The sequence below is a fragment of the Anabrus simplex genome, chromosome 13, assembly GCF_040414725.1.
Source record: "Anabrus simplex isolate iqAnaSimp1 chromosome 13, ASM4041472v1, whole genome shotgun sequence".
Lineage (NCBI taxonomy): Eukaryota > Metazoa > Arthropoda > Insecta > Orthoptera > Tettigoniidae > Anabrus > Anabrus simplex.
The window spans coordinates 96,084,829-96,098,418 of NC_090277.1; the positions used below are offsets into that span (position 1 = coordinate 96,084,829).

The window sequence follows — 13,590 nt, forward strand, 5'->3', positions numbered from 1 at the left end:
TTCTTAAATACCTTAGCTTAAAATTTGTTGATGACAGAACACTCAGTGCTGAAATCTCTAACCACTTGAGCAGTGCATGGCATAACCCTTTCAGAACAATCTAAGAAGACCAGCTGTTTAGCATGTGGTGTGGTTGAAAAGATCAAGGCATTCAAGGCATGTTTTTCACATCTCTGTTCAGAAGTCTATTATTGTTTTAAGAGGGAAGTACAATCAGAAATCTATAACTTAAGTTGTAATAAAGATTTCTTCATGATTTTTTTTTTTCTTTTTCAAAATCTTGAGAAAACAACCCTTTTTATTATTATGACATTTTAACTGAGGCAGTTTGAATAAAATAAATATCCTAATATAAACACTATTTTAAATGGACTTTAATATATTTGGTAAATATCTCTAGCTTCAAAAGTAAGAAATGTATGCATCAGAGACATGGACTTTGACAACAAGAAATGAAAGTAAATTTCAGGCCAGTGAGATGAAGTTCCTGAGGAGTTCAGTAGGGGAGACAAGGAGAGACAGAGTAAGAAATGTTGAGGTCAGACAAGAGATAGGGGTAGAAAAACTGAGTGATAGGATGGAGAAGAATAAATTGAGATGGTTTGGACATGTCATGAGGATGGAGGAGGGAAGGATACCATAATAAGTCTTGGGGGCTAAGATAGAAGGAAAGAGGGCAAGAGTGAGGCCCAGAGCAAGATGGATGGACTCTGATAAGAACAGTATAAGAAAAGGAAGTTTGGAATGGAATACAATTACTGAAAAGAAGTGGTGGAGGAAGAAGCAACAGGGCAGAAGTGCCATCAACACCCAGACCTGGCAGGAGCTGGATAAGGAGAAATGAAAATGATGACGATGATGATGAGGAGGAAAAATAATAAGCTTTTGCAGATGACTTAAGCATATTTTCACCGGGCGAGTTGACCGTGCGGTTAGGGGCGCGCAGCTGTGAGTTTGCAACCGGGAGACAGTGAGTTCGAACCTCACTGTTGACAGCCCTGAAGATGTTTTTCCATGGTTTCCCATTTTCACACCAGGCAAATGTTGGGGCTGAAACTTAATTAAGGCCACGGCCGCTTCCTTCCCACTCCTATGCCTTTCCTGTCCCACCGTCGCCATAAGACCTATCTGTGTCGGTGTGATATAAAACAAATTGTAAACAAAAAAACATATTTTCAGAAAACATTGAAACAGCAACTGTAAAAATGAACCTTTTGAAAGAGATAGCGGAAAAGGCAGAGTTACAAATATCTTTTGAGAAGATGGAATTTGTAACGAACATGAGTAAATACTCCAATATTCCCAAACACAAGGTATGGCAGAATCAGTAGAATAAATAAATTCAAGTAAGTTACCTGGGGGGAAATGACACAGCTAAATGACTAGGATAAACAGGCAAACAAAAACAGAACTCTGAAAATGGAACTGGCTTATCAATTAACAGAAGACATTTACAATTTAAAAAAATCATCCTGTAAAAAATAAAATCTTATATTTTAACATTATCATAAAACCAAAACGCCTTTGTATAGTGTAATGTTTTGTCTTAACTATTTTTTTTACTGAAATTTCTAGCTTATTATGTAGGGAATCTAGGGAATGTTGAATTCTATAGCTAAGTCAGATGCCATGACCCTTATTTTTCTTGCATTACTGTTTTTCATTTTTGCTGAATTCTTTACAGCATCTGTCTTGGCAGGTAGTTGGCAATGTCACACTTTGGAGTACCATATTGAAGAAGCCTGTAAAGTATAATTTCTGGTTGGTCAAGCGTGGTGATCACTGCGGAAAGTTTATTTTGATTTGAGAGATACAGGGCAAGGTTTCATGTTGTGAAATTCAATAGTCATTTCCTAGACTACCTTTGTCCATGACAAAGGTACATTTTTCTCTGGAAATACTAAAGATATCAACCTAAAACTTGATAGACAGGCAGGCTAAACACTGTCACACATTTTTCTGCAAGGAAATTACAAAATATGTCATTTTATGGACTTTAGAATTTTATATACATTTAATATTTTGTGAAGTTTTCAAATTGGAAACTTAATTTATACTAAAGATATCAACCTAAAACTTGATAGACAGGCAGGCTAAACACTGTCACACATTTTTCTGCAAGGACATTACAAAATATGTCATTTTATGGACTTTAGAATTTTATATACATTTAATATTTTGTGAAGTTTTCAAATTGGAAACTTAATTTATTTTAAAGAATTGAAATATGTATTAAATAAAAATGCCTGCAGGCATTAAATCATCAAGTTCTTAGAAATCCTCAAAAAAGATCACAAGGTCCAAGACCTCAGTGTTGCTGAGGAAAGGTACATCAATACAACCAAAATTCAGATATGAAAATAAAAAATAAAAAAATCTTCAAAAATATTTTATCTAACTGATTAATGTTTATAGCTAAGAAGAATGTAGTTCGAATGAGTGTGCAAAGTTTCACGATTCAAACTCAAATATGTCATCTCTCAAATCAATATGTCATTATGTCCAAGTTACAGAGAATTTAGAAAATCAGTTAATTTTTGTGCATGTCTCCCCTAAACAAAGAAGGAGAGGGAGAAAGGAAGGTAACATTTTATAACAGAGGTGATTCAGCTCGTAAGATTGTGAGGGATGAGAGAAGTTTCAGCTCTTGGATCAAAAGACTACAGTTAAAGTTGGACTTACTTATCGAGAGCTGTCGTTTAATGAGGGCGGTACACTTGTCCTTGTAGTTGAGTAGCACCTGGTGGTAGTTCTCGGTGACTTGTTTGAACATCCTAATGTGAGCAGCATTCTGAATGCACTGTATCCTGTACAGAGTTGGAGCTGAAGTCTCGTCAACTGAACTCTCTAAACCTGCAAGGGATACATTTTATGATGAGATTCAAATGCATCAATATTAACATATCTGGGGAGATGGGAAGTAATTGAATAAAGTAATCAAATTACTTGTAATGAATACTCTTCTAGAAATTTTTACTTGTAATTTACCTCTTGATTTGTCTCTGCAGTGTAGTGGTTAGTGCAATTAGCTGCCACTCCTAGAGGCCCGGGTTCGATTCCCGGCTCTCCCATGAAATTTGAAAAGTGGTACAAGGACTGGAACGGGGTTCATGCAGCCTCGGGAGGTCAACTGAGTAGAGGAAGGTTCGATTCCCACCTCAGCCATCCTCGAAGTGGTTCTCCATGGTTTCCCACTTCTCCTAACTTAAGGCCACAGCAGCTTCGTTCCCTCCTCCGTATGTATCCCTTCCGATCTCCCCCCCCCCCCCCACACACACACACAAGGCCGCTGTTCAGCATAACAAGTAAGGCCGGCTGTGTGAGGTGCTGGTCCTCCTTCCCAGTTGTATTCCCTCAACTGAAAGTCTCATGCTGCAGGACAGTGCCTGTAAATGCAGTAAAGGTGGGATCCCTTGCTAAGTCCTAGAGGAAAACCAATCCTGGAGGCTAAGCGGATTAAGGAAGAAAGAATGAAAGAAAGAACCTATTGAATTAAAATGGCAATTGTGACATTCCAGTATTTGCAAGAAATGAAATTAAGCACTGAAAAGACATTAAAATGAATGTAATTTATTGAAAAAATAGCTTGTATATTCAATGAATACCAAAAATCATATTGTTTTGTCTATTAGGAGATAACTTAATATGAAACATGTATTACAGACAATACAGGTAAAATATGGTGAAATGGCATGAAAATCTTGTAAAAAATTGTTAACTCCATCCAATGAAATGTTTTTGATTCATAAATATGATGTTATCTTGTATGTAGTCAATTCGGGATTGAAAAGATGTCTAGAAGTTATTTTTCAATGTGGTTGGGAATCGTAATTGAAATTTTCCCCTGTGGGTGAGGGCAGTAGAATACCACCCATGATAGCCAGTGCCTCTTGTAAGAGGCAACTAAAAGGGGTCCCAGGGGCACTCAACTTGGGAGCATGGGTCGGCGACTACGGTGCCTTTAGCCGAGTCCTAGTATTTCTTCAATTAACTTGTGTTAGGCTTCTCCCTTTCATCTATTCTATCCAACCTTCCTCAGTCAATTTTTGTTCTTTTCTGACTCCAATGCTGTTATGTTCCAGGGGCTAGGGAGTGTTCCATTTTCACGCCCTTCATGGCCCTTGTCTTTCTTTGGCCGATGCCTTCATTTTTTGAAGCATTGGATCCCTTCCATTTATTTCTCTCTAGTGTTATATAGAAGATGGTTGCCTAGTTGTACTTCCTCTTAAAACAATAAACACCACCACCAACACCACCTCCTAGACATTGGGAGAATAGGACTTCTCCCCACGTCCCTGCTATACGCCATACTCGCAGAGGATGGTCATCCGTGGTAGTGTAGAACCATGATTCACCGCTGAACACAATGCGATGCCATTCATCAGCAGTCCAGGATTCCCAATCACGACACCACTCCAAATACAGCTGTTAACAGCAGCCGACGCATGGGTCGGTAATTCCTAGTCCAGCTGCTGGTAGTTTCCGACCAATAGTGTGGGATGGTATAGAATCTTGCAGGGAATCCATTACTTGTTGCCAGGCTGAGTGGCTCAGTTGGTTGAGGCGTTGGCCTTTTGACCCCAACTTGGCAGGTTCGATCCTGGCTCAGTCCGGTGGTATTTGAAGCTCCTCAAATACGTCAGCCTCGTGTTGGTAGATTTACTGGCATGTAAAAGAACTGTGGGACTAAATTTTGGCACCTCGGCGTTTCCCAAAAACCATAAAAATAGATAGTGGGGCATAAGTTAAAGCAAGTAACCTTTTTATATAGCACTACAAGGTTTGCCAACTTCTTATTCTTCAGCTTTTGGGGTTTCACGTTGATTTGATTATAGAATGGGCTGATAATCTTGCTGCCATTTTCACAGTTTAGGGGTGGTAAACCCACCTCTGGTCCTGGATTAAAATCTTGAGCAGATCAGGGATTTTTAACTGGATTTGAGGCATGGTTTGAGGTCTACTCAGACAACTTGAAAACATCTGAGGAGCTATCAGGCAACAAGATAGTGGCCTCATACCAATATAAATGGTCCATTACTGGACATTATAAATTTTCCAGTTAACTCATTCCTGCTTGCCAGCATTTCGCTCCCATGTGCTAAGTTGGGCTCATCATTTGGTACTTATCTCACCCACCACGACGCTGGCTAGTGCATACCGTGGAGGCCACTGCGTAGGCTACTTGGAGCCACCGGCATTGCCAATGCATTATGAGAGACTTGTAGACTCATTACCAAAAATTGATGTCTGCTTGGCCATCAGATGAAATTCCCTATGGGAATCAACGTCTATATCATAGTGGCCTCAGTCGAGAAGGACAGCCGAGAGGTTTCGTCGCAATGACTACCCGCCTGCTTGTAATCTGCATGTCTTCGGGCTGAGCAGCGGTCACTTATTAGGCCATGGTTCATCAGGACTATAGCACCATGGGGCTTGGTTTGATAATCTTGCTTTAAACAATAATGAATAACCACTTCAACCACTGCCGCTGCCACCACCACACACAGGAAGACAGTAAAGTCATACAGGGTGGCGCACGAATAGTTGACACATTTAATTTTAGAATAACAACTTTATTTTTCACAGAACACTAATGCAATTTTAGACACAGGCAGCTTGGAACCTGGAAATACATTTCACAATATCACATGTTCAATGTGGCCTCCACGTCGGTGGATAACCTCTTCGAGACCAGTACGTATGTTTCTGACGACTTTGCGGCACATGTCTTTATGAATTTCACTGGAGAGCTGCACAAACCGAGCACGCATTTCCATGCGGCTTTGAGGTCTTGAAGAGAAAAGGATTTTTTTTTTTCAAACAGCCCCATAAAAAGAATTCACAGGCTTCATCAGAGAACCAAGTGTTAAACAGTATTTCATCTTTATCTTGAGTTCATAAGGTGTACTGCTAACTCTTCTGCCTGTGAAGAGCTGTTAGCTTGTGTAGCACAGACATTTTGTACGGGTACAATTGAAGATACCCGGGTAACATTCTTTGAACTGAATGGGGTGATATTTCACTCTCTCTTGCAGCCCCCCGTGTTGACTTGTTTGGGCTGCGCTGCATGGCGACCCTCAGGAGACTGAACTGTTGGTGCACGTTGTCGCTTTTCTTCCTTCACACTGCCTTGTCCTTCAAAAGTTTCTGTATAAGCGAAGGGTGGTGTTCCTTGCTGGTGCCCACCTAGTCTGAAATACAGCACGAAATTTTTTTGTGTCGCCGTAACACATTTTGATTCACAATAAAAGATAACTGTTTTGGCGCGCTGCAGAACGGAGAGTTGGCCGTGGTTGGCCATGGAAGAAAGCTCACTGGAATGCAGGAATTTGGAGACAAAGCAGCAGTATCACCTCTACAGATATTTCCATGAAACGGGGAAGGCGTGCGCGAAATTTTAACAACATAGTACATAAGTTGCATTTTATATTTGCTTTTCAAATGTGTCAATTATTCGTGCGCCACCCTGTATAATACGACGATGTCGGTGATGGAGATCATTTATTTTTAAATCAACCTTTGGTACTTACTTTTCAGTTTGTTGTGCACATTCCGAATCGTTTTCTCGACTATCTCTCTTCTGGTCAGCACTTCCGAGTTTGCCTCTGAAAAGATGATCATCATGAATTAGATTCCTTTCTTTTTTTTTTTTTATTACTGCTGAAATTTCAGTTACAGAAAATAATATCACTACGGAAAAAACTTCCCAAATGTTTCCCAAGTTACCCGTTGGTGAGGTACTGAAAGATAAGGTATAAGGAAGGAACTGTTTTAAAAGATTCTCAAAACTAGGGAAATTCAGGGAACAATTATGAGAGTTTCTCCAGAATACAGTGAAGTATATGTGATATTCTTGTAAATTCTCATTTTAATGTTTGTTCATTTTAGGAGACAACACAACTGGCAAGATTTTCAGTCTGCCCAGAACATGAAATGCTACACTTTGTTTCAAAAGACTGAAAAGCTTTTTCAGTTCCATTAACTGTGTTAACATTGAAAAAAATTTGAATCCTTCATAAAAAAAAAAAAAAATACTCGTATCTCTTATTTTTGATCAAATTACGCAGAAAATATAAAGTAATCAGAGGAACATACTGAAACAAGAATGATATACTTGCTCTTTGTCTGGCAGAGAATTTAATAGCCACATGAAGGTCTGGGTTTAACCTGCTCGGTCACTAGTAAGAACAGACCAAATGTTAGGCAAAATGCCTGTTTTTATTATCAAACAGTTAATCACTACTGATCTGCATTTAGGGCAGTTGCCCAGATGGCAGATTCCCTATCTGTTGTATTCCTAGCCTTTTCTTAAATGATTGCAAAGAAATTGGAAATTTATTGAACATCTCCCTTAGTAAGTTATTCCAATCCCTAACTCCCCTTACTATAAACGAATGTTCGCCCCAATTTGTCCTCTTGAATTCCAACTTTATCTTCATATTGTGATCTTTCCTACTTTTAAAGACACCACTCAAACTTATTCGTCTACTAATGTCATTCCACGCCATCTCTCCACTGACAGCTCGGAACATACCACTTACATGTAATAAAAATCATTTTTGGTCCGTATTGATGATATTTGATTGAAATAATAACATTAAGTTATTTATTAGACCACCTAATCAATACAAAATCGTCTTGGATGATTTACATAAATTTGTTAGCTAATAGTGGTACATGTTTCGCCTTCCCTGAAGGCATCATCAGCCATAGTCTTAACCTTAAATTAAAAATAAGCGTCTAAATAACATGTAGTAATGAAATGAATTTTAAAATCTTGAAGAGATTTGAAGTGAAATAACATTAAAAATAACAATGATGGTTTGAAAATACAATGTGATGAGATACAATAGTGGAAGTATTAACAAAATTAACATTAGAAGGCTGCTAAAATGAGTACAATGGATAAAACAACAGATTGTTATACAACAAGTAGTAAGATTGCATAAAAGTAAAGTTGATAGTCTGGCTGTTATAATTAGACGATGGCGGAAAATCTTATATAATCAAAGTAAAGAAGAGAGAATAAAAGTCAAAGTTAGTCGAGAGATCCGAAGTTAATCATGATCATGAAGATAAAAGACAAAGTCAGATGCATATGGTGAAGTTGTAGAACACGTTGAGGATATGAAGTTGGTGAATAGAAGTTGAAGAACAGTTTCGAATAGGATCACTATGGACCATCTCAAAATTTGAAGTGATGTTTGAATGTTGTAAATTGTGAGTTTGTAGATATTTTAGTTGAAGAAGCATATAGAAGTGGAATCATTTGACGGTGACAAAGATAGCTTGTAATATTATGAGTTAGAAGTATTTGCAACAGTAGACTTCTTGCTACGTGTGTTATAACTCACGTAGCAAGAAGTCTACTGTTGCAAATACTTCTAACTCATAATATTACAAGCTATCTTTGTCACCGTCAAATGATTCCACTTCTATATGCTTCTTCAACTAAAATATCTACAAACTCACAATTTACAACATTCAAACATCACTTCAAATTTTGAGATGGTCCATAGTGATCCTATTCGAAACTGTTCTTCAACTTCTATTCACCAACTTCATATCCTCAACGTGTTCTACAACTTCACCATATGCATCTGACTTTGTCTTTTATCTTCATGATCATGATTAACTTCGGATCTCTCGACTAACTTTGACTTTTATTCTCTCTTCTTTACTTTGATTATATAAGATTTTCCGCCATCGTCTAATTATAACAGCCAGACTATCAACTTTACTTTTATACAATCTTACTACTTGTTGTATAACAATCTGTTGTTTTATCCATTGTACTCATTTTAGCAGCCTTCTAATGTTAATTTTGTTAATACTGCCACTATTGTATCTCATCACATTGTATTTTCAAACCATCATTGTTATTTTTAATGTTATTTCACTTCAAATCTCTTCAAGATTTTAAAATTCATTTCATTACTACATGTTATTTAGACGCTTATTTTTAATTTAAGGTTAAGACTATGGCTGATGATGCCTTCAGGGAAGGCGAAACATGTACCACTATTAGCTAACAAATTTATGTAAATCATCCAAGACGATTTTGTATTGATTAGGTGGTCTAATAAATAACTTAATGTTATTATTTCAATCACATACCACTTATTCGAGCAGCTCATCTCCTTTCTCCCAAGTCTTCCCAGCCCAAACTATGCAACAATTTTTTAAGCTACTCTTTTGTTGGAAATCACCCAGAACAAATCGAGCTGTTTTTCTTTGGATTTTTTTCCAGTTCTTGAATCAAGTAATCCTGGTGAGGGTCCCATACACTGGAACCGTACTCTAGTTGGGAGTCTTACCAGAAACTTCTATGCCCTCTCCTGTGCATTCTTACTACAACCCCTAAATACCCTCATAACCATGTGCAGAGATCTGTACCTTTTATTTACAATCATATTTATGTGATTACCCCAATGAAGGTCTTTTATTATATTAACACCTAGGTACTTACAATGATCCCCAAAAGGAACTTTCACCCCATCAACACAGTAATTAAAACTGAGAGGACTTTTCCTATTTGTGAAACTCACGACCTGACTTTTATCGCCGTTTATCAACATACCATTGCCTGCTGCCCATCTCACAACATTATCAAGGTAATTTTGCAGTTTCTCACAATCTTGCAACTTATTTATCACTCTGTACAGAATAATATCATCTGCAAAAAAGCCTTACCTCCGATTCCATTTCCATATCATTTATATACATAAGAAAACATAATGGTCCAATAATACTGCCTAGAGAAATTTCCCTCTTAATTATTACAGGATCAGATAAAGCTTCACCTACTCTAATTCTCTGAGATCTATTTTGTAGAAATATAGCCACTCATTCAGTTACTCTTTTGTCTAGTCCAATTGCACGCATTTTTGCCAGTATTTTCCCCATGATCTTCGCTATCAAATGCCTTAGATAGGTCAATCATGATACAGCCCATTTGACCTCCTGAATCCAAGATATGTGCTATATCTTGCTGGAATCCTACAATTTGAGCTTCAATGGAATAACCTTTCCTAAACCTGAACTGCCTTCTAGCTAACCAGTGATTTTTAAAAACATCACACCAAATAGCCGAAACCCATCCATGTCGGTCAGTGGGGTAAATATTTAGAGAAGGATTTCCATATGTATGGGTTGATTTTTTAGTAGTGGAAACTTAATTCTGTAAGAATGCCATAAAACGTAGCCGGGCAATATAATGTATACCTGAGGTAGCTTAGATACCCGACCTCCCTCAGCGTAAATGAACTTGCCCTCCACATGTGTGTAGCGACAACAACAAGAACGCAATTTTGAGCGTGCGCTCGTGGAGTACAGCTGTAATGATTTAGAAGCAAGATCAGAAGATCTGATTGAAGGTTGAATGCGCTAGAGGTCGCAATGCAAGGCAGTGTTACGAAGGATTGCAGGAGGCTTACGGTGAAGGTGCATTACCTTATCGTACTGTAATACGGTGGGCCAAGGCCTTCAAAGATGGTCGACAGAATGTGACAGGCATGCTGTGGCCTGGTCATCCTGCAGTAATTGATGATGATGTGCAGAATGTGAACGCATTAGTGCTGGCGGATCGGAACACCACAATTCATGAATTGGCCAACAATACAGGGTGGCGCCTTCGACTGTCCTGCAGATCCTGAATTAGCGGCTGGGAATGCGGAAAATTGCCTCCAAATGGGTTCCACATGATTTGACCAAACATCAAAAATGGCTGTAATATGATGCGAGGCCTTCTTAGGCGGATAATCACTGTTGACGAGATCTGGGCCAGAGCTTATGAACCAATCAAACAAGTTTTGTCATCATGGGTCACAGCGAAAAGTAATGGTTTGGCCGACCAGAACCAATGTGAAGACCACATGCTGATTGCTGCCTATGACTGGGGTGCTGTTGTCATAAAACATACCATTCCCCAAGACCATACCATTAATGCAGAATATTACTGTGCATTTTTCAAACGAACCTGGTAGCATCTCTAAGAAGAAAACTAAGGCACTTCCTGAATAACCCACCCATCATTCTGCATGACAATGCAAGGCCGTATTTAGCAGAAGCTGTGACTTAGTTGTTCAGTTGCTAGGGCTGGGAAGTGCTTTACTACCCTCCTTATTTTCCAGATCTCAGCCCCTGCGACTATGATTTTATCCCTAAAATGAAAGCGCCATTTTGAAGGGTCCAATTCCGCACAGTGGATGACATTCTCTGGGCCACCGACCGCTCTAGAGATCAGACACTCTCAATGGCATCCATCTGCTTCCACATTGCTGGGAACGAGTGATACTCAACAGTGGTGATTACTTCGAAGGCCTGTAAAATGCCCAACGTTGTAAGAATGCTATGTATCTAAATAAAAAATAGTTGCCACTATTAAAAAATCAACCCATGTATAAGACATTCTTTGTACAATTACTTTTTGACAGTATTGCAACATATGCCGTGGCTGAAAACTGATGGAGGTAAATTGATACCAGCACGTTCTAATGTTTCCCCTTGAGCTTTATTGATCATGATACAAAATGCCAAGCGAACTGGAAATTGGTGCCACGTAAAAGAAAATGGAAGTGTTTTGTATCTGATGGAGTTTTAATCATCTCAAGGGATGATAGCTCTCTGCCTATTTTGAATATACAGTGCACTGGGTTCGTGGTTTGCTATGAGCACAATGTCGGCCAAATCAAAATTGGCACATTAGCAGTTTGCTCGTAGTAAAGGTACAATCCTTCAGGTTTCCACGACAGTAAATTGTGACACAGAGGAACGACTCACTTTCTTAACTACCGCAGTGGAAGAAGTTCACAACCTTAGTGTCGAAATTATGACATGGAGAAAAGGACTTTTACATTTCTCTGACATCACTTCAGTCTAGCAATTTAATGATAATACAAACTTTCAGGGATGATGGAGGATGGCAAATGGATCAATTTGAGATAAGGAACCGTAGTCTGGAAATGATAGTCAAAAGTTAAGCAAAATTCTGCTCATTTAAGTCCTTTTACATGATCAAGTTCCACAAGCTGCTCCATCTACAGCAAATGTTTGAAATGACATCCCTGTGTCAGTGCAGGCATGGCATCGTCGCACAAAATTCTGTCATACCTGTTCGAATATCCCTGGTGTTGTTTGACAGCATCACAGGCAGTGAGAATTCTTGCCACGAGATCCTCTTCAGTCTTGACAGGTGTCTCATACACAAGGCTTTTCACATGGCCCCACAAGAAGAAATCAAGTGGGGGTGAGATCAGGTGAATGAGCAAGCCATGAAACAGGACCTCCTCTTACCATCCACTTTACAGGGAATGTCTGATCCTGGTGTTCACTAACTCTCAGTCCAAAGTCATGTGTGGCTCCATCATGTTGGAACTACATCCGTTGACAAAGGGCAAGTGGGTTGTGTTTCAGGAATGTGGGTAGTACATCTCAGAGCATCACTGTGTACATTGCTGTACACTTTTGACTCAAACGTTTCCGGACTACGGTTCCTTGTCTCAAATTGATCCATTTGCCGTCCTGCGTCATCCCTAAATGTTTGCAACATCATCACAGATACAACCCGTATAGGGAGACCTACAAAGAGACAGTAACATTGCACTGAATAGCTTCTTCTCAACTAAGCTACTCTCTGCAGCCAGAGTTGCCACCCATTCAGTCATTCTTTTGTCAGGTCCAGTACCCCTCATTTTTATTAGCATTTTAGATTTAGGCCTTGGATAGTTCAATAGTGATACAGTCCATTTGACCTCCTGAATCTAAAATATCTGTTAAATCTTGTTGCATTCCTACAAGTTGAACCTCGCAGGAATAACATTTCCTAAATCCAAACTGCCTTCTACCCAAACCAGTTAGTAATTTCACAAACATGTCTTAGTATAATTGGAAAGAATGCTTTCCCAGAGCAATAAATTGGAAATGATCATTGCAGCACTGTACATACCATGATGGCGTCCCGGGTAAGAGAGCATTATACTGTACAGCCTCCTGATCTCCGACGTGTTGGTCTTGATCGTGTCGAGCATTTCTCGAACCATTTCTACCTTAACAAGAGACAAGCTTACTGTAAAGTTTCTCCAACACTGAGTTGCTGTACCAAGTTATATACAGGGTCATTGAAAAAAAACAGCCATGTTTCCAAACATTTCTGCTTCAAGTAGGATAAACATACTGAGGTGATTATGGTTGAGGGAAGATGGGAGATTTTTTTTTCATACCTTAATAAATTATGGTTCATGTTTGTGGATTACTGTAGTCACGTCCTAGTTCGTGAACCATGGGCAACAGCTGAGTGGCTAGTAAGTGGTCTTGAGAGTCAGGATACCAGTTGCTATGGAATGGGAGTGGGCATCTCGGACATATTCTGAGTCGTGGCCCTCCTTGTGCTCAGGCGGCTAGGACTATACAATTCACCGGTGGTCCATAACCCGTTAGAGGAGAGATCCTCACTTGGACTATGTGCAAGTAGGGCAGCATCCTGCTTCATGAATTAACCGAGCTCAGAACACTTTAAGCAAGCCTCGGACCTATGGGAGTAATGGAGTCCCACTCCCATATGACAGGCGAGGGACTCCTTGGAAACAACTT

General features: G+C 39.2%; 1 protein-coding gene across 3 annotated transcripts in view; it reads right to left on the minus strand.

The window, feature by feature from the left end:
* Positions 1 to 13,590, minus strand: part of LOC136885115 (syntaxin-1A) — a 52,904-nt gene that overhangs the window by 22,195 nt on the left and 17,119 nt on the right. For 2 of the 3 annotated variants that reach the window (XM_067157570.2, XM_067157571.2), the window contains exons 3-5: positions 12,947 to 13,046; positions 6,531 to 6,605; positions 2,683 to 2,853 (exon numbers count right to left, since the gene is read on the minus strand). In XM_067157570.2, coding sequence (XP_067013671.1) covers positions 2,683 to 2,853; positions 6,531 to 6,605; positions 12,947 to 13,046 — 346 coding nt within the window. The remainder of the gene's footprint in view (positions 1 to 2,682; positions 2,854 to 6,530; positions 6,606 to 12,946; positions 13,047 to 13,590) is intronic. The other variant, XM_067157572.2, reaches the window with a different exon arrangement.